Source organism: Eublepharis macularius, chromosome 2 (assembly GCF_028583425.1).
Source record: "Eublepharis macularius isolate TG4126 chromosome 2, MPM_Emac_v1.0, whole genome shotgun sequence".
Lineage (NCBI taxonomy): Eukaryota > Metazoa > Chordata > Lepidosauria > Squamata > Eublepharidae > Eublepharis > Eublepharis macularius.
This window is the reverse complement of record NC_072791.1, coordinates 15404939-15431272: the sequence shown is the minus strand read 5'-3', so window position 1 is coordinate 15431272 and position 26334 is coordinate 15404939. Positions and strand designations below refer to the sequence as shown.

The 26334-nt window shown below is 44.0% G+C and overlaps 1 protein-coding gene across 2 annotated transcripts in view; it reads right to left on the bottom strand.

The window, feature by feature from the left end:
- Positions 1 to 26334, bottom strand: part of LOC129323834 (nesprin-2-like) — a 256004-nt gene that overhangs the window by 68241 nt on the left and 161429 nt on the right. For both annotated transcript variants that reach the window (XM_054970582.1, XM_054970583.1), the window contains 10 exons: positions 25559 to 25741; positions 23708 to 23854; positions 22546 to 22722; positions 20873 to 21028; positions 14273 to 14413; positions 12963 to 13133; positions 11907 to 12040; positions 6491 to 6695; positions 3023 to 3202; positions 1001 to 1123 (listed from right to left, as the gene is read on the bottom strand). In XM_054970582.1, the coding sequence (XP_054826557.1) occupies positions 1001 to 1123; positions 3023 to 3202; positions 6491 to 6695; positions 11907 to 12040; positions 12963 to 13133; positions 14273 to 14413; positions 20873 to 21028; positions 22546 to 22722; positions 23708 to 23854; positions 25559 to 25741 (1617 nt within the window). The remainder of the gene's footprint in view (positions 1 to 1000; positions 1124 to 3022; positions 3203 to 6490; positions 6696 to 11906; positions 12041 to 12962; positions 13134 to 14272; positions 14414 to 20872; positions 21029 to 22545; positions 22723 to 23707; positions 23855 to 25558; positions 25742 to 26334) is intronic.

Below are 26334 nucleotides of genomic sequence, written 5' to 3'. Positions count from 1 at the left end.
GAAAGCAAGACTCCAGGTTTTTGAAGTGTGGGCAGGGCCAGCTTTATAATGAGATAAAGATTGAGGAGAGGGGCACAAACCTTCCCTCCCTCCCACCCACCACCAGCCAGCCAGTTGCCTTTACCCAGGAGCAGGAAAAAATAACTCCTCGCCTCCTCACTCCCCCCTCCCCTGTCCAATAGCCTGGCTCTTTAACAGCAGAGTCAGGCCAGCCATGCTATTTCTCAAACTAAGGCAATATTCCTTCTTGTTGCATGTGACAAAGAGAGCTGTGGTTCTCGAAAGCTTATGCCTCAATAAAGTTGGTTAGTCTTAAAGGTGCTACTGGACTTTTTACTATTCCTTCTTGTGAGAGCCCAGCCATCCTCTCTAGCTGCCTATTGCCAAGGCAACCCAAATGGTGACTTTACAGATCACCTTCTCCCATTTGAACTACCCAGCCACTGCGGTCATCTCTGGAGGCTCTTCTTTGGGTACCCCTGTCAACTGAGGTTAGATGGGTGGCAACCTGAAAAAGGGCCTTCTCGGTCACGGCACCAGAACTTTGGAACTCCCTCCCTCCAACAGATGGAGATTCATCCGTCTCCATCTGTTGTTGTCTTCCACCAGCAGGTGAAGATGTTGTTTTCTTTAGCGTACTCCAAGTAAACCCGGGTGGGTTGCATGTTTATATGTTTTTATCAGATTGTATAAATATTTTAAATGCCGTTTTAACATTTTAACGTTCGGCTGCTCACTGCCTTGGGGATGATATTTGGGTGGAAAGGCAGCCCAGGAACGTTTTAAATAAATAATAATAAATGAGTTGCATGAGGAGAAGTAATATTGCAAGAGTTCAGGGAGAACCTTCTCACTAAGCAGAATAAGCAGGAGATTATGAAGAGAACCCAGACATGATGATCCATCTACATTATTTGACCTTCCACTGGAGTGCACCGGCTTATGCCACAACCCTGTTGCCCAAATAAATTTCAACTCCACTGTGTGGACATGTGTTTACCATGAAGAGCTCTGAGCCTTCCTCTCCATGATCCAAATTGTCCAAGACTTCTACGGTTTCCTTAACGTGATTTTCCAGTTGTTCTAAGCGATTCTCAAAATTTTCTAGTTGCAAAAGACTAAACTGAGGGAAGGAAGGGACAGATGTTAGACTGGGCACACACAGTCAAATGGCACACCACAGAAACAATGCACTCAGTGGGCCAGGAGAACGTGCAATTAACCTACAGGATTCACTGGTACAAAAGGGCTACAGACTGGTCACAACAGGATACTGGATTAGATGGATCAGGACTGCTCTTGTGATATATCTTATTCAGTGCAGCATCTACGAACCGTTTATAGCTCGTATGATCCTGAAAATCCCAGCATCCATCCATCCAGAGACTCTGATGTTCAAGAGGGAGCATCTGACTGGAATGAGTGCTAGGGGTGTGCGGAGAGGGGAAGACAGGCAGTAGCTGACTAAAGAGTGTTTCCCTTTGGGGTCATAACTTAGGCAGATCTAGAGAGATCCCACCTGGGTCCTCTGGGGGAAATGTCCTTGAACAGATATGGATGAGGATGACAATGGCAGTCGCTTAGGGCCAAACTATACATTACATCTGTCTTGTAGTCATCACAGAGATTAACAGCAAGATGCCAGCTGGAATTACCCCATAGGAACTCAGTTTAAAAATGCTGCAGGGGTCCAGTTCTGGTTGGGACCATGGGGTAGGGGGCTCCTGCTTTGCCCCCTGTGCTGTTTCTTTGACCCAGAATGGCACTGGGGCTCTCTTCCCCCATGCTGTGTGGTCCTGACCAGAACTGGCCCCCAAGGTGCTTCTATTTTATTTTTAATTTAATTTTAATTTAATTTATTATATTTATATTCCGCCCTCCCTGCTTTCGCAGGCTCAGGGCGGATAACAAAACACAAATGTCACATAGCATTAAAATACCATACATACCATTTTGCATTATAAGATGGTTGTAACCTACCCTGAGCCCGCTTGTGGGGAGAGCGGGCTAGAAATCAAATAAATTATCATATCATCATCCTCAACAACCACCACCTACAGAACTGCAAAAGATGGCGTTACTTGGAACAATGTACATTTCACACTGATACCGGGCTGATACTTAGGTCTCTGGCGGAAACTTGTATCAGCTCAGCAAGGCCAATCAATGATAACATGTGATCTTTATTATTGATTGTGTTGCATGTAATTTGAATACTACTACTACTATTACTACTACTACTACTACTACTACTACTACTACTACTACTACTAGACTTCCCATGTTGAATTTCCGTCTGGCTCCCTGCTGCTAGTCCCTATGGTGATGACATGGCAGATGTAACATGTAGTTTGGACCTAACTATGTCATAAGAGGTTGGGGGCTGCGACCCCTCCCTATCCCTCCTGCGATAAAAGCGCTGCTGAGAGCAGTGGAGTTGCTACTGATGAATTCCAGCTCATACACCTCTCTACTCTGCAGTCTATAACCCTAAATCTATTGAATGGGTCTGTCTGTTACCTTTATCCGTGTGATACTTGCATCTTATATGTGGCTACGTGTCGTCAAGTCACAACCATATTATGGAGACTCAACAAGGGGCTTTCATGGCATGTGAGAAGCGAAGGTTGTTTGCTATTGCCGTCCTCGCAGAGTCTTCCTTGGTGGTCCCTCATCCCAGTACTGATCCTGTTTAGCTTCCAAGATGCAACAAGATCAGGGTATTCCATACCATTCTGCGGCCCCTGATACCTGCACCTTATAGCTAAATCTAATTTCAAACAGTAAAATCTGCGCAAGGGTTTCCGGGACAAAGGGGAGGGAGGGAGGAAGAGACCTGCATGTTTCAGGGAATGATCATGATGGGGGGAGGGGAGGTGGAAGAAGAGGAAGGCTTGCCCTGAAATTCCTCATGGGTCACCCATTTGTTACCTGCATTTTCCAAAGGTTGTGTCAGGAGAAACTACTCAAGCATCTCTGAAAAGGCTCTTAGTCATCAGCAAAAATCTCCTTCAAGGAGTACCTGAAACTCGTTCACTTTCATCTGCAACATCTGTTCCAAATAGGAGATCCTTTGAAAAGGTTGGAACTTCTCCGGAAGGAGGGACGGTGAGGCAGGCTCAGCCACCTGAGCTATTTTCTCTGCCAGTTCAGAAGTTTGGAGAAAACTTCCTTTGATGTTCTGAAGGCCAAGCTGCAGTTTCTGGAAAGACAGAAAGGTACATCAGGGCAGGCAAAAGATGGTCCTTAGTTAGGATGCCAACCTGGGAGTTTCAGAGAGAGCTGCATTTTGCCTGGCCATTATGTGCTTGCTCTTTGCCCCAGATGTTTCCCTGCCATGTGCAGAAATGATAAAAATAGTTTCTCCCAGACCATGTTTAGGAATCTCTTTCTAGAGGGGCAACTTCTTGCTTTAGCAGCTGATGTGGGGGCTATAGTAGGAATTATCTTGTGCTGAATGTGGATTTATGATTTTTACCGTTTTACTTTTATGAGGTGCCTGGAACAGCTCAAATATATCAATAAAAAAAGGACATGAAATCCTTGAAAAATAGGTGCCATTGCTGAAAAGTCCTGCTGCATACTCTCTATGATCTCACTTGCATAAGCTGTGTAACTGCAAGCCTTACTTGAAGACCTAAATATCACGTTAAAACAACTAATCATGAAACCAACCAGAAGACTAAACCAAGCCAAGCACTAATATGAGCCACGTAGACAATCTTATGCACGCTTCTTCAAAGTTCTGCTTTCTTCAATGCGTCAAAGTGCATAGGATTGCAGCCTTACTATTATTGTGAAAATTTGTCCCTAAATAAGAAGCAACCTAAAGGTAAGAGCCATGAACTTAGCTTTTGCTTTAAAACATTAAAAGAATTAAATAGCAGCTGCAGAGTCCCCCCCCCCCCGTCTCAGCTGTGGAGGAAGGGTTAATCCTGTTTCTTGTGCCATTTCACCCTATCTCAGTTCCCCTCCTCTCCATCTTTGTATTTCAACCAGGGGGGAAATCAGCAGTGTTGGTCTGTAGAAGAAGAGTAAGATTTCGGTCTAGTAGCACCTTAAAGACTAACTAGATTTCCAGGGTATGACGGAGCTTTAACTCTCGGAAACTCATACCCCGGAAATGAAGCGAGCGATTGGGACCCCACCCCCAGTCTGCTATTAACATTTTTAAAAATAGCATGAGATCCTTTTGCAGATTTCCAGCTGTGATGTCTAAGAAAAAGAGAGCCTTTGCAAATGTTCTAAAGGCTGCAAGAGGGTCGGACTGGGCATTTGCATGATTCTCCAAGGGATGCAAATCTTGCTTAACACAACTTTACTTCCTGCATGCAGGTGATTAACAATACAAAGGGACGCTTAGTCTGCCAACTCTCCTTTTTTTCTGGAAAAAAGCATGAAAGGGGAAGGGAGAGAAGCATTTCTTCTGAAATGTATAATTTATTACAATTTCCATTTAGCATCAAATGCGGAAAAAAGTAACATCTGAGCTGCTAATGGGCATAAAGTGAGAATAAAAATACTAATCTAACACCATTAAGAACAAATTTTGCCAACCTGACTCAATCCATGTCTGGCTTCCTAACCCCTTTTTCTCTTGGCAGCTGTGCTCTGAAGGCCAAATGAACCCGCTACTTTGAAGCGATCCATTTTAATTTCTTCCCATTATGTTTTCACATGGAGTTTATTAATGCCACAAATCTATCAGCTTGCAGAGGCAGGGCATTTTATCATAAGCCCTCAATCTCCCCTACAAAATTGTTAGCACAGAAAAAGGAATTGCGATTTAAAAGCACGTTGAATGCCCAAACTGGTATCTAAGAGTCATCCTCAACTGGAAAGGGTATGAAATACCCCCTCAGTCATTAGAGTGGTTATTGGTATTTTTTTTTCCTCTACAAAGAGGGAAGAATAATTTGTCTCTTCCCTGCAGATGTTGAGAAGCGATTATTACTATGGGGTGGTTTTAATATCGGCTTTGTGCCTGGCCAAATTATTCCACTTTCTCTTTGCTGGAGAGAGACACGGAATTGCTTTGTGCGGAAAGCTCTACCGGTTCTGAAGAAAGCAGAAGCTGCTCCACCCCTGAGATCCCAGGGAGTTGCTGTGGTCGCCCTTTTATTCTGGGAACATCCCGGGAAAAAAATCTAAAACATTTTCCTGGTGGCATAGCTCAATCCATTTAGTGCAAAATTGAGTTTCATTTTTGGGTGGCTTTTACCGAAGGCACCCCATATAGAACATGAAGATGAGGATGTGGGGTAAGACAAAGTATTTCTGTGTTCTGGAACGACGACTCTGTAAAGGCATCCTCCTGGTTTCATTATTTATAACAAAGGTTTAGGATGAAACCAGTACTAGACTGTCCTGTTTTTTTTTCTTTTTCATTCTTTATTCTCCACTCTTATGACTACAGACTTGAGCATCAACAATACGGAAGAAGAGAAAGCAATTAAAATGACAACAGCAAGTAATGCTAATAATAAAAATGGCTATAACCAACGCCACCCAGCTGGAACGCCGAGTTGTCCAGATGTGGCTATCTATTAGATTTAATTACATAGGAGAAGAATTTGGCTATTGCCAGAGTAGTAATATGATCATTTCTGGCTAAAAGGATCTGTAGCTTATAGTGGGCTGAGCCCGCTTGCGGGGAGGGCGGAATACAAATAATATAAATGATATAAATAAATAAATAAACCCTTTACAAAGGGAGAAACAAATACAGGCCTATATCTGTCTCCTGTCATGAAGCTGGAACTTTGGTGGCCAGTGAAAGCCAAGCTATGTGTGACAAGAGCACCCACAGGTATTTTATTCACATATCTGCCCATTTGTGCGTAAAGCTGGGATGTGGGGGGAATGGCTACTTTTTTTTTTTAAACACCAAATATCTCTCCCTCATTCTGCCGAGCAGTTTTAACACATGGATCCAACCATCCTCCAAGATCTTCCAGCCTCCAAGGAAACTTCTGCTGTTGGAGGAAGAGCCGCTTAAATTGGAAGAAGGCTCCTTTGGCTGGACGAAGACTTCACACTTTGTTCAGGTAGAATGTAAGACGCCTTTCCTCCCAACAACAGGGTTACATTCGTTGTCACGGCCACCTGCACAATATCCTGCTTTGCAATGGTTTAGAGATGGCATTTTTAAAAACGCTGCTTTCTTTTGCATCATTGACCTATAATCCTTCTTTCTCCTTTCTCTTTCCTTCGGTGTCCCTCCCACTTTCCTCTTCTCATTTCAGATCGTAGACTCTTTGATCTTTTTTTGATTCAGTTAACGGCCAGAGCCCAGCTCCTTAGGCACTTGGCATCTGATAAAGAGCATCGTTGTTCATAAGACGAGCAGGCATGAATGCGGTCTCAGTGGGGTAATCGCCACATTAGTTGATCACAGCAAACCAAAGCAGAAGTCCAGTGGCACCTGAAAGACTAACAACAGTCCAGGTGCCACTGGACTCATGTTTTGTTATGAATGCTGTCGACTTACTTTGATGTCCTGCGACTTCTGCCTTAGGAAGTCCATCGCATGGCTTGCAGGGATGGGAGCCGCCCACAGGGAACCGCACTCCTCTTCGTGCTTGCTCAGCTTGGCTGACACCTCAGCGTGTAAGCCACTGTACGATTCCCAGAGATGTAAAGAAGCTTGTGCTTTCTGCAGCTGATCTCCTAGGTCTTCATCGATCAGCACCCACCTGTCAAAAAGAGCCAGGGTTACAGCAGGGTCAGTGTTCAGGATCGGGGTTCAAATCTCTACTCTGTCAGGAAGCAAACTGCGTTAACCTTGAGCCAGTTATTCTCTCTCAGCCTAACCTCACAGAGTTGTTGTGAAGCTACAAGGAACGAGGGAGGGAAGTGAAGAAAGTATACAATCCTAATCAATTTGAAGGAAAGGTGGGTTTAAAAACACACCCGATCCATAAAAGAAATGCAAGGTGACAATGAGCTCTTCAACCAGCTTTCATTTTTCCATTATATTGTTTTTAAAAGGGCAAAAAGAACTCCAATGCACACAGGGGCTAAAAAAAGTATACTAAAAAGCACAGAGAAACTTGCAGAAGAGAACCATGGTATGTTGCAACTGCAGAAGAACCTGCCTTTTTGAAGGTTTCCCAGGAAGCTACAGCTCCCCCCTAATAAATACCAGTCACCTTCTAAGAGTCAGACCTTTGGTCTCAAGGTCGGCATTGTCTACTCTGACAGCCAGTAGTTCTCCAGTTTCTCACATCACCCACTACCTTGCAACTGGAGATGTCGGGGATTGAACCTGGGACTTTCTGCACGCAAAGCAAATGCTCTGCCACTAAACTACAGCCCCTTCCCCAAATGTTGTTCAGGGTTTGTGGCTGGCACCTTTAAGGGGCGGGCCATGGCTCAGGGGCAAGGCATGGGCTTTGCAGGCAGGAAGTCCCAAGTTCAATCCTCGGCATGTCTAGGATTAAAGGATCAATTAGTGGGTGATGTGAAAGACTTCTGAAAAGGGATTTACTTTAGAGTACGCTGTGTCTGACTTCAAACCCCTGTGGGGAGAATTTTGAATTTGGGTCCAGGGCCAGGCCCAAATGCAACAGGGAACCAACCAGTCTTAGCTTGGAAAAGGACCTTCCTAAAGCTCTCAGCATGTAAGTTTCGTTTCTTGGGAGTTGGCTGAAGATTTCACCGCTCCTTGTGACAAAGGACAGATAGAGCCATAAAACAGTTGTTAATTGGCACATAGTTTCTAAGGGCCTCTTGGCCTTTACATGTAAATTACAAACGGGACAGGGAGATAAGTACCGAAAGCGCATCTCATCTCCAGTAGGGGCAAACTGACCCCGCTGGGACTGGTGAAGTGTGAAGATTCCTTTGTTATTTACTTTAGCTAGTATGCATATCAAGAAAACTGACTATCTTAAAAAAGAGAATGTAACATCCCCACATCAGAAATACCTTTGAAGAAAAAAACCTATGCAAACTACGCACGTTTTTGGAAATTTTCCCTATAAAAGAAGTGAGCACAGAGCACACAGCACTGCCTCTTGGTAACCTGCAGAGACCTGTTAGGTCTTGCGGCTTATCAACGGTGGTCACTACAGCGCTCTGGTTGGGGGAAGGGACATTGCAGTTTACCTGTACTTTGTATTATTACTTATGCGTCTATATCTCTTTTGCTAGCATTGTAACAGTCAAGGGCAGAGACAGGCCCGGGACCGAAGCCTTGTCTTGCTAGTTTGTATCTTTCTTGCTTGCTTCTAAAATAAACGCATCAGTCTTGGTTAAGATCTTTTCTGTGCAAAAGGGTACTGTTTTACATCAGAAGCGCAGATTAGTGCTAGGGAAAGCAAGGTTATTTGCATTCATACATGCCTTGGTGAGGGGCAACCCTGAGCAATGAACCCCAGAGGCGAGAGGGATCTGAAAGGGTCGGGTCCCGCCCAAATTCTTATGACACCCCAACCCCCCTTCAGCCAATAATTTCACACAGAATCAAGGCCCCCAAAGCTGAGATCTATAAAGAAATATGGGTTTATTGTTTTATGCAATAAGCCCATGACACATATCACCAATACCAAGGCTAAAATATGTAGGGACCAGTTACATTGGAGGGCTTTATATACCCTCAGCACTGACTGTTTACAAAATAATTGCTATTTGTTTACAGAATAAAAGATCAAAAAAGTTAGTATAAACACCCTGTCAGAATGACACAGAATGACATGATATTTTCCCAGAATACATGCTTGAGTGACAAATGAACATACAAATATTTGAAAAGAGTCCAGTAGCACCTTTAAGACTAACCAATTTTATTGTAGCATAAGCTTTCGAGAATCACAGTTCTCTTCGTCAGATGCATCTGACGAAGAGAACTGTGATTCTCGAAAGCTTATGCTACAGTAAAGTTGGTTAGTCTTAAAGGTGCTACTGGACTCTTTTTGATTTTGCTACCACAGACTAACACGGCTAACTCCTCTGGATCTATGACAAATATTTGAGAAGCTGGAACCGTGGCTGAATCCACACGTCACAGCATAGCGCTAAACTGCTGGAACGACAGCGTCTTCCTGGTGCGCTTTCTGACATCATCGCGCCATGAGAGTGGAATCGTGGCGCGACGATGTCAGAAATCGCGCCAGGAAGATGCTATTGTTCCGACAGTTTAGCGTTATGCTGGGATGTGTGGATTCAGCCCATATATCTTGATACTTTGCTCAGTGACCCTTCTTGCCTACCAGAGACCTATCTGACAAGCCGGATATCTCAAAGGAAGAATTGGGACACCAGAGCAAGGTCATCTTACGTGCCTGCTGTTGCCAAGTAGGCCCCCTCTCCTGCTTTAAGGCCTGCCATGAACTGTGTTAAAGTTTCCTGCGTTGCTGTTTTACTGCTGCACCAAAGACTGCCCTGCATGCGTGTGTTCTGGTACACGTGTCAGTTTCCTGCCTGCGTGTTAATTACCTTGCTACTGCAATAGACTGTGTAGTTCCCTGACTCCATGCTTGGATAACTGCACAAAGGACTCTTTTTCTGGGCAGCCCTGCCCTGACCTGTATCTGGATTTCCCAGTGTATGTTTGGACTTTATTACAAGTGTGCCTCGTGCCTGCATTGCCATCTGCCACGGACCGTGCCTGTTCCCTGCTTTGGACTGTGTGTTGTGTGCTGTTTCCCCTGCCTCCGTGGAAGCCTGCCTCATATGGGCCCAAGTCGCTGCTAGCAGCCGGGCGCCTGCCGGGGAAACCTCCAGCGAGCCTGGCTAGGCGCTCCCTGGTCAGTTCCCGCCTGGAGCCTCCCACGGGCCGGTCCCCGAGCTTGCCTTCACTACCGGGCAGCCTGCAAACCAGCCCCAGCTATGCCCAGCCGGCATCCATGTTCTTAGGCAGCCAGAAGACCCAGGGAAGAAGAGTGCTTTGGGAAGCCATTTCGGCGAAGCGGGCACACCACGTCCACAGCGAGAGCACCTCGCCCCGCTCTGCATATCTTAGGAGCCGCCCCGGAGAAGGAACTAAGTGCCGACCATCCCAAGCACTTAGAGAATGCATCTCAAAGAAACCTCCGCATTCCAGAGCTGATGACATCAGGACAAGCCCTGTCTGCTGGAACATCCATTCAGCCCACTCGGATTTCCCCCTCCCTCTTTTGTCCCCTCTTCCTGAGGTGTCACTTATCGCAATCAGATTACCAAAGTGGCCCATCCAAGCCATTCAGTAGCCCATTAGAACCTTTGTTTTAATCTGTGAGAACCACCAAGTACAGCACCTGCCCCAGGGTACGTTTTGGGGTATTTAAGCTGGTCTCTCAGACCGCATGGTGCTTAGGCCATTCCTGTCCAGAACCCCTTGCTGTCTGTCCGTGGTCCCATTGCTGGCATTGGGCCACCTCGCTGTTGTGTCTCTGCTTCACTTCAGGATAAGTGAGTATTCCCCACCATCATTGGGAACCAGCTAATGCGAAAGTCTCTGCATTTCCTACTCTGTATTTCTTAGATCTTGTGTGTTCTCTTGTATGCTTGTGCAAGTGTAGGCTTACGCCACATTGTTAGCAAATACACGTGATTGAAACTATTTGTAGTCTGCCTCTTTGTCACTAGAGTGTCTGGGATCGGGACCTCCGTAAACATAGGTTAAGATCCGCGCTAATTTTAAGTTACAGACTGCTAAAGCTAATTCCCCATTATAATAAAGAGCAGTTCTGGTAACACTGCATGCTTTGGGAGATGTCAGCTTGAATGCGTGCTCCTAGCAAGATTTTGTGGAAAGGGGTCTAAAAATCCCATAACAACTTCTGCCTGAGATCCTGGAGAGCCACTGCCGGCCTGAGCAGACAATACTGACCCTGATGGACTAACAGCCTGATTCAGTATAAGGCACCTTCATGTGTTCCTATGTGTGTGGTCTCTCCACTTGAAGGAACTCAAGAGATGGTATGGGTCGGTACTTTCTCTACCGAAATCTTCGGAGAGCTGCTGCTACACAGAGCAGGCAATTTTGGGCTAGTTGGACCAACAGTCTGACTTAGTAAAAGGCATCTTGATACATAGGTAAATGTATATTACACAGTGGTTTGGCACAACATGATGACCACTGCAAGGATGTATGTAATAGCAGAAGATCAGTGGGAGGATCGAGATAGATGGTGCCAGCCTTAAGGGCGGTCTGGCACGCTGAACGGACATGCCAGTCATCTGCAACATCCATCTAACCACAGAGAACGAAGATAACAGAGCACGATCATACAAATGTTTACTCAGGAACCTACTTGGGCCCACTCAGCAGAGCTCAGTTCCAGGAACGTGTTCTGAGGATTATACTGACCGTTAATTTCAGGTGGGGAGCCATGTTGGTCTGTAGCAAAAGAGCAAGATTTGAGTCCAGTAGCACCTTAAAAGACCAACATGATTTCCAGGCTATAAGTTTTTGTGCAAGGATCTTGAAAGCTTACACCCTGGAAATCTTGTTGGTCTTTAAGGCGCCATTGGACTTGAATCTTGCTCTTCTGACAGTCAAAATCCTTCTACTTCCTTCTACATTAAACATTAATATCTGCAGGGCTTTTTTTCAGCTGGAATGTGGTGGAACGGAGTTCCGGAACCTCTTGAAAATGGTCACATGGCTGGTGGCCCCGCCCCCTGATCTCCAGACAGAGGGGAGTTGAGATTGCCCTCCATGCCGCTCGGCAGCACGGAGGGCAATCTAAACTCCCAGCTGTCTGGAGATCAGGGGGCGGGGCCACCAGCCATGTGACCATTTTCTCCGAGGGCAACCCACTGAGTTCTACGTCTTTTCCCAGAAAAAAAGCCCTGATTATCTGACCAGCGTAACAACTGCTGGCAGTCTGCAAACAATGCTCTGCTTGGAGCAGCCCGTTCAATGATACAACTCAGCTCACTCACACAGACACACACATGCACGCAAGCACTTACTGTACCTTGTGTGTGCCTCCTTGTATTTCTGGTCAATAAGATCTGAACATGACGGATCACACAGCTTCTTCAGATTATCACCAGCAGCTTGGAGTCTAGCCCAGATTTCTTCACTGCCCTCTGCTTTATCTTGAAGAGACTGTGAAAGATAGAACAATGAATCTGACAGCATAAGTGTGTTCATGTGCTCATGAGGAAGACTGCAAACGTTACAGAATTCCTACAGGTAGAGACTTCCATATAGCAAGTATCATAGAACCTTAATGTATCTCAACACATGTGATAGTAACATCGGCACACATTCTGGTGGCACTAAAAGCTGTGAAAGTTGCACACTGATCAGTTTGCAGTGATCTTTAGTGCGCCCAGACTTATGACAGGCACTAGGATGTTAGTGTGCCTATAGAGTAAGGCAGGTGGAAACGGTTCTTCTTGTGCGTTTCAGGTGCACAGAATCACAGAGCCGGAATGTGTCATCTCATCAAACTCATGGGAAGAAACCAGGCTGTGAGCAGAATGAAACTGGCCAGTAATGCTACTCTGCAAACATGCATGGCAAGATTTTGTGCAGGGCTAGAACAGCTTGGTTCCACAGCAGCTACTGGGCTTCCACTTGCGCCCATGTTTGTGCAGCCTGGTTTGCAAACTCAAGAAACTGCTGGATTTAGTTTTCTTCTTCCCATAAAATACCCTAGAGTGTAAAATATTTCTGGATCCAACAGAATATCCAAAACACACAGCATGATAACAGATTTACTCTCCTCTACATTAGGTTGAATCCTGTGCCCCATCACAGAAGCTGTAGCTTACAGAACAAAACTTTTACACCTCCTCCTTTCTTCTGCAGCCTACTGCACACACACCCCTGACCCAATCCTGCTCCTGAGGACCTCAGAGCATCTTAGGGAACAGTATGACATGTTCATGGAGGAGCCTGTCTGCTGTGGAACGGGGGAATCGCCGGTGTGAGCAAATCAAGACACAAGCTCCAACTCACTTTATTCACACCAAGAAGGAAAAGAACCTTAAGAATTCTTTGTGTATGCCTTTGTGAAACGTACCTGCAGGTTTTGCACCTGGCTTCTCAGGGTCTCCAGTGTAATCACAGGAGGCTTGCTGTGCTCTGTGCCATAGAAAGCTCTTGCAAGGACAAATTTGACTTCACCCCAGAGTTGGTCATAAAGCCTCCACTGCTCTAAAGCCATCCGGGTCGACGCTTTCAGCAGAGCCACCTGCAAGCAGACGAGCCATGCTTAAATTCAGTGGCGACATTTTTGTTCTACAAAATACGCTTCGGCAATTACATACAAAGGCATTTTAAAATGATAATTCCTCTCCACCCCTTTAAAAAAATTATTTTAGTACTCTCCTAATGCGTGCTGAACAAAAGTCTTTACAAATTTAACCAATTAATCTAACTGATTTCTCAGGCACTGGTACATGCTTCAAACCATCCATTAAAACACACACACACACACACCCCTGTGCTTGAAACAGAAGCATCGAAATTATTTCCATTAGCATCTTAATTCAAGGCCAAGGCCTCACAGTGCAGGCAGAATGCATCCCAGAACACCTGATCAGAGGACGATTTACAGAAATAATACTGGTTTACTATATTGGTTTTCTCTTGTTGCCGCTGTCCACAGATAAAAATTATAGACTGCACATCTCCTGAATGATTTCAATTGCATTGGGAGCTCTCACTCCAGGAATGCTTAAAATCCTCACGTTATGACCCTTTACTGCTCCCATCCTTATATAACTTCTCATCCTCAGGTTCAGGGATTCAGGCAGGTTAGGCAGTCACACCTCTGTCTACTAAGGAGAGAGCCCTTCGCTTTCTAGACCCAGGGTCTCATCTTCTCAGAGACTCCACAAGACAGGGCAGCCATTTTCTTACGTTCACTACCCCTCACCCAGTTACTGCCCAGGGTTATTGGGTTATGGAACTCCCCATTTATTTCCTGTATTCACTGCCACCAACTCTGTGAAGTAAGTTAGGCTCAGAAAATTGTCTTTTTTCTCTAACTGTTCTTCGGGATCTCAGCGAGAGTAACTAACCCAAGGTCATCCCATGAGCTTCATGGCTGAATAGAATTTGGCTCTGGGTCTCCCAGATCCTAGCCTGAAATTTTAATCCATTTACCACATTGGCTTTCATTAAGTATGAGGGGCAATTCTAGTCTTTTCCTCAGTGCAGCCCTGCAACCCACATGGCTATATCTCCAGGAATCGCCTCCTCTGAGGGCAGGAAGGGCTGCTGTGGAGAGGGACTGGGAAAGATCTACATCTTCCAAAATTTTCTGATGAGAGATTGCTGGAGTTACCCTAACATTTCTTAGAGGTAGCCTAAAATCAAATTGTCTACCTGGTTGCCAACTTCGGTCCTCTGTTGATCCAATTCGCTGATTCTCCACACGACCTCCTGAGGAAGCTCGGCACAGCCACTAACAGCCCGCTTTAGCTGATCTATATCCTGAGATTTAGTTGCTAACTGGTTTTCTAGTGCCTGGGAACAAAAGGGGCAGGGGATGAAAATTCTCCTCTGTGCTTATTTACATACTTACTTCATTTATACCCCACCTTTCTCCCCAGTGGAGACCCAAAGCAGTTTATGTCATTCTACATTGTACCCTGAGAGGCAAGTGGGGCAAGAACATGTGATTGGCACAAGATTGCCCACCAAGCATCTGTGACAGAGTAGAGATTTGAACCTGGGTCTCCCAGATCCTAGCTCGACACACTAACCAGTCCACCAGGCTGGCTTAATTCAAGACACATTCATTTTTAGCAGTGCTGCTTTTTAAAATAAAATCAGTCCTGGTTGATAGCTTTAACAGTGGGGCGTATAGAGGAAAACAGGAAAAAACAAGATCTTGTAGCCATTGCAAATCCCAGAAAAATATCTGAATATGTGAGTCACAAAAAGTAAAACGTAGCACACAGGTTTGGGAGTACAAACTGGAGCCCCGGACTAGATAGATGTATCCTAAACTGTGGAAAAAGAATCCATCAATGAACAAGTTGTGTATGAAACAACACACCAAGAGACCACTAAGAATAATCATAGCTAATTCAAGTACAATAAAATGGTAATCCTATGCAGAATCTATATAGAATTGTATCGTAAAAAAATACCTAGATTGTAACTAACCCAAGAAGTACGAAGTAATATACAGCACAGTAAATATCTGTGCTATTAAGGAGTTTACTGGAATTGGTGGATCCCTTTGGACAGGCTTGCCAACCTCCAGGTGGGGCCTGGAGAGCTCCTGGAATTACAACTTATCTCCAGGCTATAAAATCAGTTCTCCTGGAGAAAATGGCTGCTTTGGAAGGTGGACTCTAAGGCCATATACACAATGGAAGCCCCTCCTCTCCTCTCCCCCCACTCTCCCTTCTCCAGGCTCCACCCCCGAATCCCCAGTAATTTCCTAACGTGGAGTTGGCAACTCTACCTTTAAAATTTAGCTACTGTCATATATTTATTTAGGTAATCACAATATTCAACATGAAAACCTGAAATAGTAAAACATTATCCTAAGGGCATCTATAGGGGTCAAAAAAAGGAAGATTTTCTATTTTTGTTTACTAGAATTATTTCTTATCTTATTTCTCACTCTCTCACTGAAATATTCTTATGGTAGTTTACAATATTTAATCAAGGGATCGATATTTTAAAAACATTTCACAGTGTGCTTTTTGTTTGGAAATTGTTAAATTCATTTTAAGCTGTTCCACGATTTTGTTTTCCTTCTCCCCCTGGGAGAGGTTTTTAATGCTGGGTTTTATTTTATAACTTTGCGTATTACGTTATTTTGTAAGCTGCCTCGGGCAGGTTCCCCTGGAGAGGTAGCATAAAAATTCCTGAAATAAACAAATAGTAAAAGTATTAAAAAAAATATTCAGCAGCATAAAGCACAGGAGTAGAAACTAAGGCTCCTAAAAATGACAATGGAAGGCAGAAGGCAGAAAGAAAACATAAAGGGCTGGGATCTTTTCTACTAGCTGTGGTGTTTACCTCCACAGCAAGTAGCCTTCCCTTAACTCTAGAGGCAATAACAACAATAACAACAACAACAACAACAACAGCACTTACATACTGCTCTTCTAAATAGATTATTCCCTCATCCAAAGTGGTGAACAAGTTAGTGTTATTATTATCCCAACAATACAGCTGGGGAGCTGGGGCTGAGAGAAGCGGCTTACCTAAAGCCACATAGCACTAATGAATTAGCAGTGACTCTCAGCTGAAAACCATCAATGAACAGTGAAATCATAGAACCAGCATAATGAAACAACTTTTCTCTGTAAGGGAAACAAACCCTTGTGGTTATCGGTTTATTCTGGTTATATATGGTTCATTCATCTTCTTACAGCCCTTGCAGGTGTGGGGTACCTTTCCTTCTTCTCTCACCTTTCATCTAAATATACACGCAATCACCATTCTTAAAAAATTAATTTAAAATGATGATACATACATACAAACGTGTGTGTGTATCCTACTATATAAATGGCTAACCATGTTCCAGACAACTCACTTCCTACCCTGGTGCGTCTCCAGAGGGCGCTGCTGTGGAGGGAAGCCCAGAAGAGGCAGCCTGTCCCTCCAAGCGCATGCCATGGAAGGAAGATCAGGCTGGGATCAGGTGTGGAGCAGGCGGCAATGCCTGCCCCCCGCCTTCTCCCAACTGGCATCAGAAGTGGAGCAGATGGCAATGCCATCCCCCTGCCTTCACCCAGCTGGGATCAGCAGTGGAGCAGATGGCAATGCCTTCCCCGTGCCTTCCCCCAGCTGGGATCAGCAGTGGAGCAGATGGCAATACCCGCCCCTCTCCTTCACCCAGCTGGAATCAGGAGCAGAGCTGGTGGCAATGCTAGCCCCCACTTCACCCAGTTGGGATCAGGAACAGAGCAGGTGGCAATGATCGCCCACCGCCTTCACCAACCTGGGATCAGGAGCGGAGCAGGTGGCAATGCCCACCCCCTCTTCACGCAGTTGGGATCAGGAGTGGAGCAGGTGGCAATGCCTACCCCCCCCCCTTCACCCAGTTGGGATCAGAAGAGGAGCAGGTGGCAATGCCCATTCCCCCTTCACCCGGCCGGGATAATGAGCAGAGCAGGTGGCAATGTCTTCCCCTTGCCTTCACCCTGCTGGGATCACTCACAGAGAAAGAGGCAATGCTCGCCTACTCTCCTTTTTCTAGAGTCTGTTGTATTTTCCCCCACAACAGGCTTTGTTACTTTGTTTGTATACACACACACACACACACACACATTTATACATATTATGTATTATAAATGTATGTGCACACTGGATTTGTACTAATATTTAAAAACTGGTAATAATTAATATGTAAAGTTAACTGCCAAGCGCAAGGGACAAGATTACTGGAAACATACCAGGCTCAAACACTTTTAGGTTCATTTCACGTGTTTGTTATTTGTGTCTTCTGTATCTGTCCTGTTTTTCAGCCAGCAGGCTCCCAAAGCACCTTACATAAATAACCCCAATTTTAAAAATACTATAAAAACAACTGAAATGCCAACCAAAAAAACCCAACCCCACTAACAACAATTTAGCTGATTGCATTTTTTTTTTAAAAAGGCAGATTAAGGCAAAGTGTTCCAGCTGCACCAGTCGAGACCAGTAATGGACAAGCTCCCCAGGGCTCTGAATAACTCTTGAAAATGAGCAGCTTTGGGGTTTGAGATCCCTGCATCCATCCTCCCTCCGCGCACGCCCTGTTTCTTTTTCTAAGTTAGTGATTGGCAGGAGCAAGAAAGGCAGAGCCTGTAGGTGGGTGAGAACATCCAGTAGGCTCAAGTCAACAGTATCCAGGACTCTGCAGAGCCATACTGGAACCACAAGTCAGCAGACACATGTGTGTGTGCTGTGCTGTGTGTGCAGTCAAATCGTTTCTGACTTTTGGCGATGCTATGAATGAAAGACCTCAAAACATCCTATCATTAACAGATCTTGTAAACTGCAGGCCGTGGCTTCCTTTATTGAGTCAAGCCATCTCATTTTGGGTCTTCTTTTCCTACTGCCTTCCACTTTTTCTAGTATTGTCTTTTCCAGTGAGACTTCTCTTCTCATAACGTGACCAAAGTATAACAACCTGAGATTCGTCATTTTAGCTTCTAGGGAGAATTTGGGCTGGATTTGTTCTAGAACCCACTTATTTGTCTTCTTGGCCATCCATGGTATCCGCAAAACTCCCCTCCAGCAGCACATTTCAAATGAATTAATTTTCTTCCTGTTAGCTTTCTTCAGTGTCCAACTCTCACATCTCTACATAGTAATGGGGAATACATAGTGCGAAATATCTTGATCTTGGTCCCCCGTGACCCATTCTTGTCCTTCAGGATCTTTTCTAGTTCCTTCATGGTTGTACTTACATATTTGATCCAGGCCACAAATATCCACATTTCTTGGCGCTAAACGTACTGCAGGGTGGATTTTTTTTTTTGTCCAAAGCAGTTTATACACATGCCTAGTGATTAGAAATGTTTTGTAAAGCTTTTAAAAGCCCCAAGATCTTGCAAAATTGTTCCTGGCTTTAGTCAACCTCTCTCTTTTCCTTCCTCACTCCCCTAGTGAGTGTACCTGCTCAATAAGAACATCTCGATCTGTCCCTTATTTATGAACAACGCTTCATATGAGCTAGTTGGAATGAATCCCGCTGTCCCCTGGCTAAAAAAATGAAATACTCCGGGGCTCAGCAAAAACATTATAGGGAATAAATAGCAAAATTACACAGTACTTCTCTACTTCTGCAACAGGAGAGAAAGGAGTAACCACGGCAACAAAACAAAACCTGGACCTAGAAGGAGGAAGAAGGTGGTGAGACAACAAATTTTGTTGAACTATTATTAATTTGAGAATTAGGGAGGGCTGCAACTTTTAATTGGCTGGGGCAACTGATATAAGAAGCCTTTCTGACAGACTAAAAAGGCAGCCCTAATGAATATGGCGACCATTCTTTTAAAAGCGAATGATTATTTTTCTTATAACGGAATCTTAAATAAGTGCAGATGGCCAGTACCATCTTAAGGAAAAAAGGCCTTTTTGTTAGATGATTGTTGCCACAAGCAGTCTTTGAGAAGAGGCATTCTGTGCAAAGTCAAAATGAGGGGGGAATAAAAGGAGAATGCCTCTTCCAAGAAAAGCCTGGCTAAGCCAGTGGTCCCTCAAGTCCAGCATGTTGCTGGTCATCCAGAGTAACTGGTTGGCCAGTGTATGAGACAGGATGGTGGACTAGATGGACCACTGGTCTAGATCCAGCAAGGCTCTTCTTACGTTCTTAGAAGAGGAATTCCCCCTTCATTTCGACATTGCACGGAATGTCTCTGCTCAAAGGATGTCGGCAGCAACGTGCATACAATAAAAAGCATACTTCCCCCCAGCCCCTTTTCAACAATATTATTTATGTGTGCATGTGCAAGTTTAATTGATTTAAATATTTTCTTCAAAATTAGGTGAAAACCCTAACATTAGTACTTATCAGCTTCACAACGTAGTTTTGTTTTTGTCCTCCAGGCCCTGATTGAAAGGCAGTAGAGTAACCACCAGTTCTACACGCAATGGATGGCAGAATGATTGCAGAGATGCACTTCCTTTAGGGAGAGGGGACCAGCACGTTTTTGGTGGTAGCACCGATGCTCTTTAAGGGGCTGCCAAAGAAGCACACACCCGGTTGTCTGTCTAGCTACCTTCCGTGGCTTTATTTAAGCAAGCCTTCAGTTAAGTTTCATGCTGCTGCTTGGGATCGCCAGTTTTAGAAGTTGTATTTCTGTCTGTTTTAAATTCTCAGCTGGAGATAGACATGTTGTTGTGTATTCTTATTGCGCTGCCTCGAGCCCGCTTTTCCTGAGAAAATGTCTTTTAATGGACTGGGGTTGGGTCTTGATGACTTTTTCATTCAAGGCATCGGCCTGTCTGAGGAGGTCAGGAAGGCTCCCACATTTCCGTCATTCCACAAACCATGTTAAATAGAATTGTTCAGGAGGGCATTATTATAAAGCAGGGGTGGCCAAGCTGTGGCTCGGGAGCTACATGTGGCTCTTCTAAACATATTGTGTGGCTCCCAGAGGTCTCTTGAGTATCGCCGTGGCCATACATTTTAGTTTAGTTTATTTCCCTCACTTCCCTCCCTTTCCTTCTTTCTCTTCATGTCTTTCCCTCCCTCCCTTTCCTTCTTTCTTTCCATGTCTTTCCCTCCCTTTTCCTTTTTTCCTTCCTTCCTTCCTTCTTTCTTTCCATGTTGGGGTTGCCAGGCCTGACTCAGAAAATACCTGGGGAGTTTGGGGGTGAAGCCTAGCAAGGATGTGACATCACTTTTGTGATGTCACTTCCAAGTCAAAGGTCATGTTATGGCTTTTCCCAAGCTCCACCCCTTATGATGATGTCACTTCCAGCACACTGCACCAACCCCCCACCCCTTCCTGTGATGTCACTTTCACATCCGCCTCTTCCTCTGAAGTCACTTCAATGCACCATGTCTTGCGGCTCTCAAACATCTGACGTTTATTCTATGTGGCTCTTACACTAAGCAAGTTTGGCCACCCCTGTTACAAAGGGAGTAAGTCTGTGCCGCTATTTGCTTTCTTGCTCTTACTGAATTGTTTTCTCCTTGTGTAGTTCCATTTTCTGCTTTGTTTGATATATCATGTCTGATACTTTTTTGCATCATTTCTAAGCTTTGTAATCCTACTCCTATAGCATAGCTCATTAATCGTGTTGTTCTGTCTGACTGCATAGTTTTACACCATGTAATCTGTCTTGAGTATGATGAGAAAGGTGGGCTATAGATAAAGTTAATAAATATATAAGTGATCCCCAACATAGCCAGTTTGATGGTTGAATGGACCCCTCCTCTTCTGGTTTTCATTGGTAGCAAAACTGCTTGGATCCAACTCACAAAAACCCAAACTTTTCAACTTTGCAATTTAAAAATGACTTTACCTGGCACTCATTTGCTGTTTCCTCTGCAAGGATGAAACTCAACGGCTTCTCTAGAAATTCTAACCTTCTGCTTTGTGCTTCCAGCCAGCTGCCCAAGGCATGGCATCTGTTTTCATTTTCAGTAACAATCTCCAAAATGTGCTCCAGTTCCTTTATCTGCAAGTTAGAAGTGAAGACATTATTTATTTACAAGATTTGGGGCCAAGCTACACATGACGAATGACACTTGAACGGCAAGTGGATTGAGTGGAGGGCAAGTGAACAGGGAGAAATACACTTGCCGTTCAAGTGTCATTCGTCATGTGTAGCTTGGCCCTTGGTTGCTGCTCCTCCAGGGACCTGCTTGGGGCACTCAGCAAAGTACAAACAATTAAACCATTAAACATAAAATCATAAAAATCAGCAATAAAATCATAAAAATCACAAATAAAACATCCATAAAATTATTGATAAAACCCTCATGGATGTAAACAGCGTAACTGAAAGTTAAAGAGCAGTAATCATAAAACAGGCATAAGAGCAGCAGTACACGGGCAGGGGCGCATCCCAAAGATGAAACGCCGCCACTGAAAAATCCTCTAATTGCCATCCATCTCAACTTCGCAGGCAGGGGCACAGAGAACACAGCTTGGGAGGCAGATCTGAAGGTTCTGAAGAGAAAGGTATCTTAAACTGCTTGTTCCTGTGAATACTAAGAAAGAAGAACCTGTCAATGCGTCCCTTCACTTCTGCACCAACCCATCCTACTACTATGTTATCCCAAGCTGTTTGGAGAACGAGTGAGAGAAATGTAATAGGCACCTCCAGTCACTGGCAACGATCTTCAGACACTTGGGTGAGTTTGCTTCAGCCAGTGCATTTTCAAACACTGCTGTAAGTGGCTAGTAGAAACTTGTCTTTCTTCTATACAGTAAAATGAGATTCTCAAGAGTTTGCATTCTGTGCTCAGTCCAATACGGTTGTTTGATATCTGTGAAATCTAGGCAGTTTTCACTGCTTGTATATGTATTACACCTTTAATTGTGCTGTTTCTTAATTTTGCAATTCAGCTCTGTTACATAATTTGTATGTATTGTACTGTTGATACAGTGCTACTTAACTTGAGTTCATTCACAAAATCAGAACAATGGACCTCCCCAGGGCTGAATACGGAAGTGGATTCTTATCTCACTCCAAATGCTAATTTTCTGCATTTCCTACCCCCAAGCATCCCCCCCCCCGCTCTAATCAATCTAATTTCATTTTGTATTGTTCCTCTGCATCCTGACTCCCTTCTTTGAAACACTTCTCCCACCTTCTAACTGGGCTATAAGGCTCAGGGATCTCCTTGTATCGGACAAAGGAAGCTTTGACTCTTGAAAGTTTATACCCTGGAATTCTTGTTGATCTCTAAGGCGCTTCTGCACTCGAACCTTGTTCTTCTACTGCAGACCGACACAGCCTATTCTCTAATTTTGTAACTCAGTTTTATTCACTGTTGGCTATATATTTTCTATTGTTCTTACAGAATTGTTTCAAACTGCCTTGAGTCTGAGTGAGAAAAGGCAAGCAATAAAGCAAGGAGGAAAAAAGTAAATAAAAACTGTCCTTTGGAATTCCAGCACACACGCAAAGCTTTGAAAAGGCAAAATGCCCTTGCGGTCTGCGCAAGTTTACGTTGAGGATGATCAAACCTTTTTGTTCAGAGACCCTTGCAGTCTGTGCCACTGCAGATTCATTTCCCCAAGACGCTCTGCAAATGCCATCCTGTGATAGCGCTTGTGTTCGACATCGCAAGTTGTCAACTGTTGTAATGGCTGGTTGACATAATCAACTATCCACTGTTTAAAGTTCATTTCCATCAGGTGTTCCTAGGAGGAAGAAAAAGACCAAAATATATATATATTTTTTCATGTAGCAAATGCCATTCACCACTTGACAGTTTACTTTGCTGGCATTCAGAAAAACATTCATCCATCCACGGAAGAGTTGTGACCATAACTTAAGACAATTACTTAGTGAAGTCCTTTGCTAATGGTTACAGAGTATGACCTCAGAAGTTAATGCATCTTCCAGATCATTAAGCCTCTTGGAAAATGAACAGGGATTCCCCCCCTCCCCGATTTTCATAAGAACACTCTTTAATTAAGAGCCTAATATAGCTTTATAACTGTATTGCTACTGCTGAGTAGTGTTCCTGGCAACTGCATCCATAAATGGTGAAATGGCCTTGTGCGGTGTTTAAGTGGGGTGACCTAACACTGTGGACAAAAAGCAGGAGACCTAGAAAGGAACTATGGAGTTGTTTGTACAGCACTGGAAGTACGCACACAATTCCACTCTGACATGTTCTGTGCAGGTCAGTATGCCATATGGGTTACCTTTGCAGATGAAGATGGCTGAGATAATTTATTTGTTCTCCAAAAAGACGTGAGTTAAGCTTTCTATCACACCGCACATAGATAGTCCACACACCTTCCGATATATACCTGCAACCAAGCGTTACACTTGCCTGGCAGATCCCTACTAGCGGCAGCCTGGGTGCTGCGATGGCAGGAATGGGGACACAGGGAGATGCCCAGGACGAAGACAGAAGTAGCCACAGCCAGCCACGCATTTGCATGCCATGATCCTATTCCTTACACTTGATATGAGCTACCTTTTCCTATAGGCACGGAGCAACATCTCCTCAGTTCCCCAGATCTATCACATGATTACAGTTAGATCCAATTTCTGAATGACCCAAATGGTCCACACCAAGCAGACATTCTTTCATCATGACTGACAGCTCAGAATCTTGTATTCCATCTGCCAAAATGGTAATGAATCCACTTGTTCTTCTAGAATATCACTCACTTTGTACTTCTTGAGAAGGTCTTTTACTTGGCATATGGTACTCTGTGATTTTACGGAGGCCTCGTTGCTTCTTTCTTGGTCTATGTGGTTCATCCAGGCAACTAATTCTGCGATGGCCTCATTAGATGGCAGCTTGGCCATCAGGAGCTATTAAGAAATAAGGGAGAGATTCGTCTTTTTCTTTCTGTACAGGTAAACGAATAACATTTGGATCCTTTTTTAAAAAAAAAAAGCAGGGAATACCCTCAACAAACCCCCAGACAGCACTGAAGGGATTTGTTTGAAATAAAGATTTAAAAGCCAGCAGAAAATCAGGCAAAACAATTTGGTGTAGATAACCACACACCCTTTTTACAGAGAAGAGAATCAAATTAACCCCAATAAACTTGTGGTGGAGAATAATAAAACTCTGTCTTCTGCAACTTCATACATCATGCCTTCTTTAACTTTAATAGGGTCACATGCCCGGTGCCGTTCCATGTTCTGCTACTTGCACATTTTTGTAACCTGAAATGTATACACACACAATGTTGGGGTCATTTTTACCCCTACTTGCATGGAATAGAAAAATAAAATGAAAATATTGGAGGAAGTGGGGTGGTGGCAATTTCTAAATTTTCTTATGAAAACTATATTCTCTTTATTTTCCCTGGTGTCTTTGCTGGTGTTCTATTTCTGTACTACCAAACAGAAATATTAAATGAAGTACATTTTCAGATGTAGTCGTGTTGTTCTGTGGTAGAAAGGCAAGATTCGAGCTCAGTAGCAACTTAAAGGCCAACAAGATTTTCTGGGTATAAGCTTTTGAGAGTCATGCTTATACCCTGGAAATATGAGGTTTTTTTATTTGCACCTGGTGTTATAGTCAACAAAAGCACAAATGGCTTTTATGTCTATGACTTATATTGGAGTTGAACCTCACACTCAAGTAGCAAAATACACTTGTTGTTCTGTTGAGGGTTTTTCAAAAAATCATTTTCACAATCCCCCAGAACTCCCAATGTATTGAGAGCATCTGCATTTTCTCTTAGAGGAAAGTTATTCTCAGTAACCCCGAGTTGTGCTTGCATACCTTTTGTCCTGATCCTCTTCCATTTATAGCAATTATGCAACATCTGAATACACAGAAGGCCACCACATACTTGGAGAGAGCAGCCTTCTCTGTTTCAGCTATAGAATAACGGATGTGTACACATCAAAAGGCCCAAATTAAAATACAAGGTTCGTAGCGCTATTGAAAGCGAGCATCTCTTGAGGAAGAATGTGTGAATCACTCTGGGAATTCTGGGAGGTTCTGAAACCACCTTTTCAGTAAAACGTATCACATCTTTGCCCATCTACCATTTTGCTGTTGAGTAATGAGGCTTTCCTTCTGATTGTAAAAAAAGTTGCCCTTTCAAGACTGCCTGTTGGCATTCTCAGTAACTGGTTCCTCAAGCACACAAGCTTAGAAAAAGGTGCCATTTTCAAAATAAAATGTGTGAGTCTGGCAGAGAGGTGGAGGCAAGAATGTAAATTTTTGGTACCTGAGCCATGATTACTATTGCAGGTCAAAGGTGGAGAACAGGCACTGAGTGGAAGCCAGTACATGATTTCAGTGGAATTTAAGCATGTTTACGAACTTTTTGGGATTGCGTACTTGACTTTTACAAAACATGCTTGTAATCAGTGACACATACAGAAGACGATGTAGGCAGAAACAATAGCAGGAATTTATCTCTCATAGTACGCAGGATTTTGCTTTGATAGGACAGATAGCAGAGCAGCTCTTGACACCTCCAAAACGACTGGGTTGTTGCATTCTGCCAGTGCTAGTTTTGAACGTGGGGGTTTGGAGATCTGCCCTTTTACCTGGTGAAACTTCTCTTGGATGCTTGGAAGTTGAGCAATCAGGTCTGCCCACTTCTGCTCAAATTCTGCCAAAACTGATCGGAACATGGCTGCATCGGATTCCTTAATAAGCAAAAGCTGATTGCCGGTACTGACGACTGATGATTTCAAGGAAGATTTATCATCAACCTCTTTTAAGAATGCCTACAGTAGGGGAAAAATTCACACAGGAAAGACTTTTACGAAATTATTAACTTGCAAAAAGAACTGTTGTCTGAAGGCCAGTGAGTCGGCTGCATTGTAATATGAAAGCAGTTTTTAATATAAAGAATATTACCCACTCTCTCAAAATGTTAGAACTCATTGAGCGGCAATGAATTCTCCCTAGAAGCTAAAATGACAAAACTGAGCCTATCATACTTTGGTCACATTATAAGAAGAAAAAGTCAATAATGCTAGGAAAAGTGGGAGGCAGTAGGAAAAGAGGAAGACCTAAAACATAATGCTAGGAAAGGACCGTTTGGAGGTCTTTCATTCATAGGGTCACCATAGGTCGGCGGCAACTTGACGGTACGTAATACAAACACACACTGTAGGGGTAGCACTTGAAGTGTTGTACTAGGGGCTTAATCAGATGCAATGAAGGTCATATACTGCCATTCATCTATAACACACAAACTGTGGACTTGTGCAGCCTCTGTTTGCCTGGGCTTGGGATGCAGGGGGACTGGCTACCCTAGAACCAGATGAGAGGGAGAAATAAGAGGGTGGAGTTCCAGCCCCACCACACTAGATTT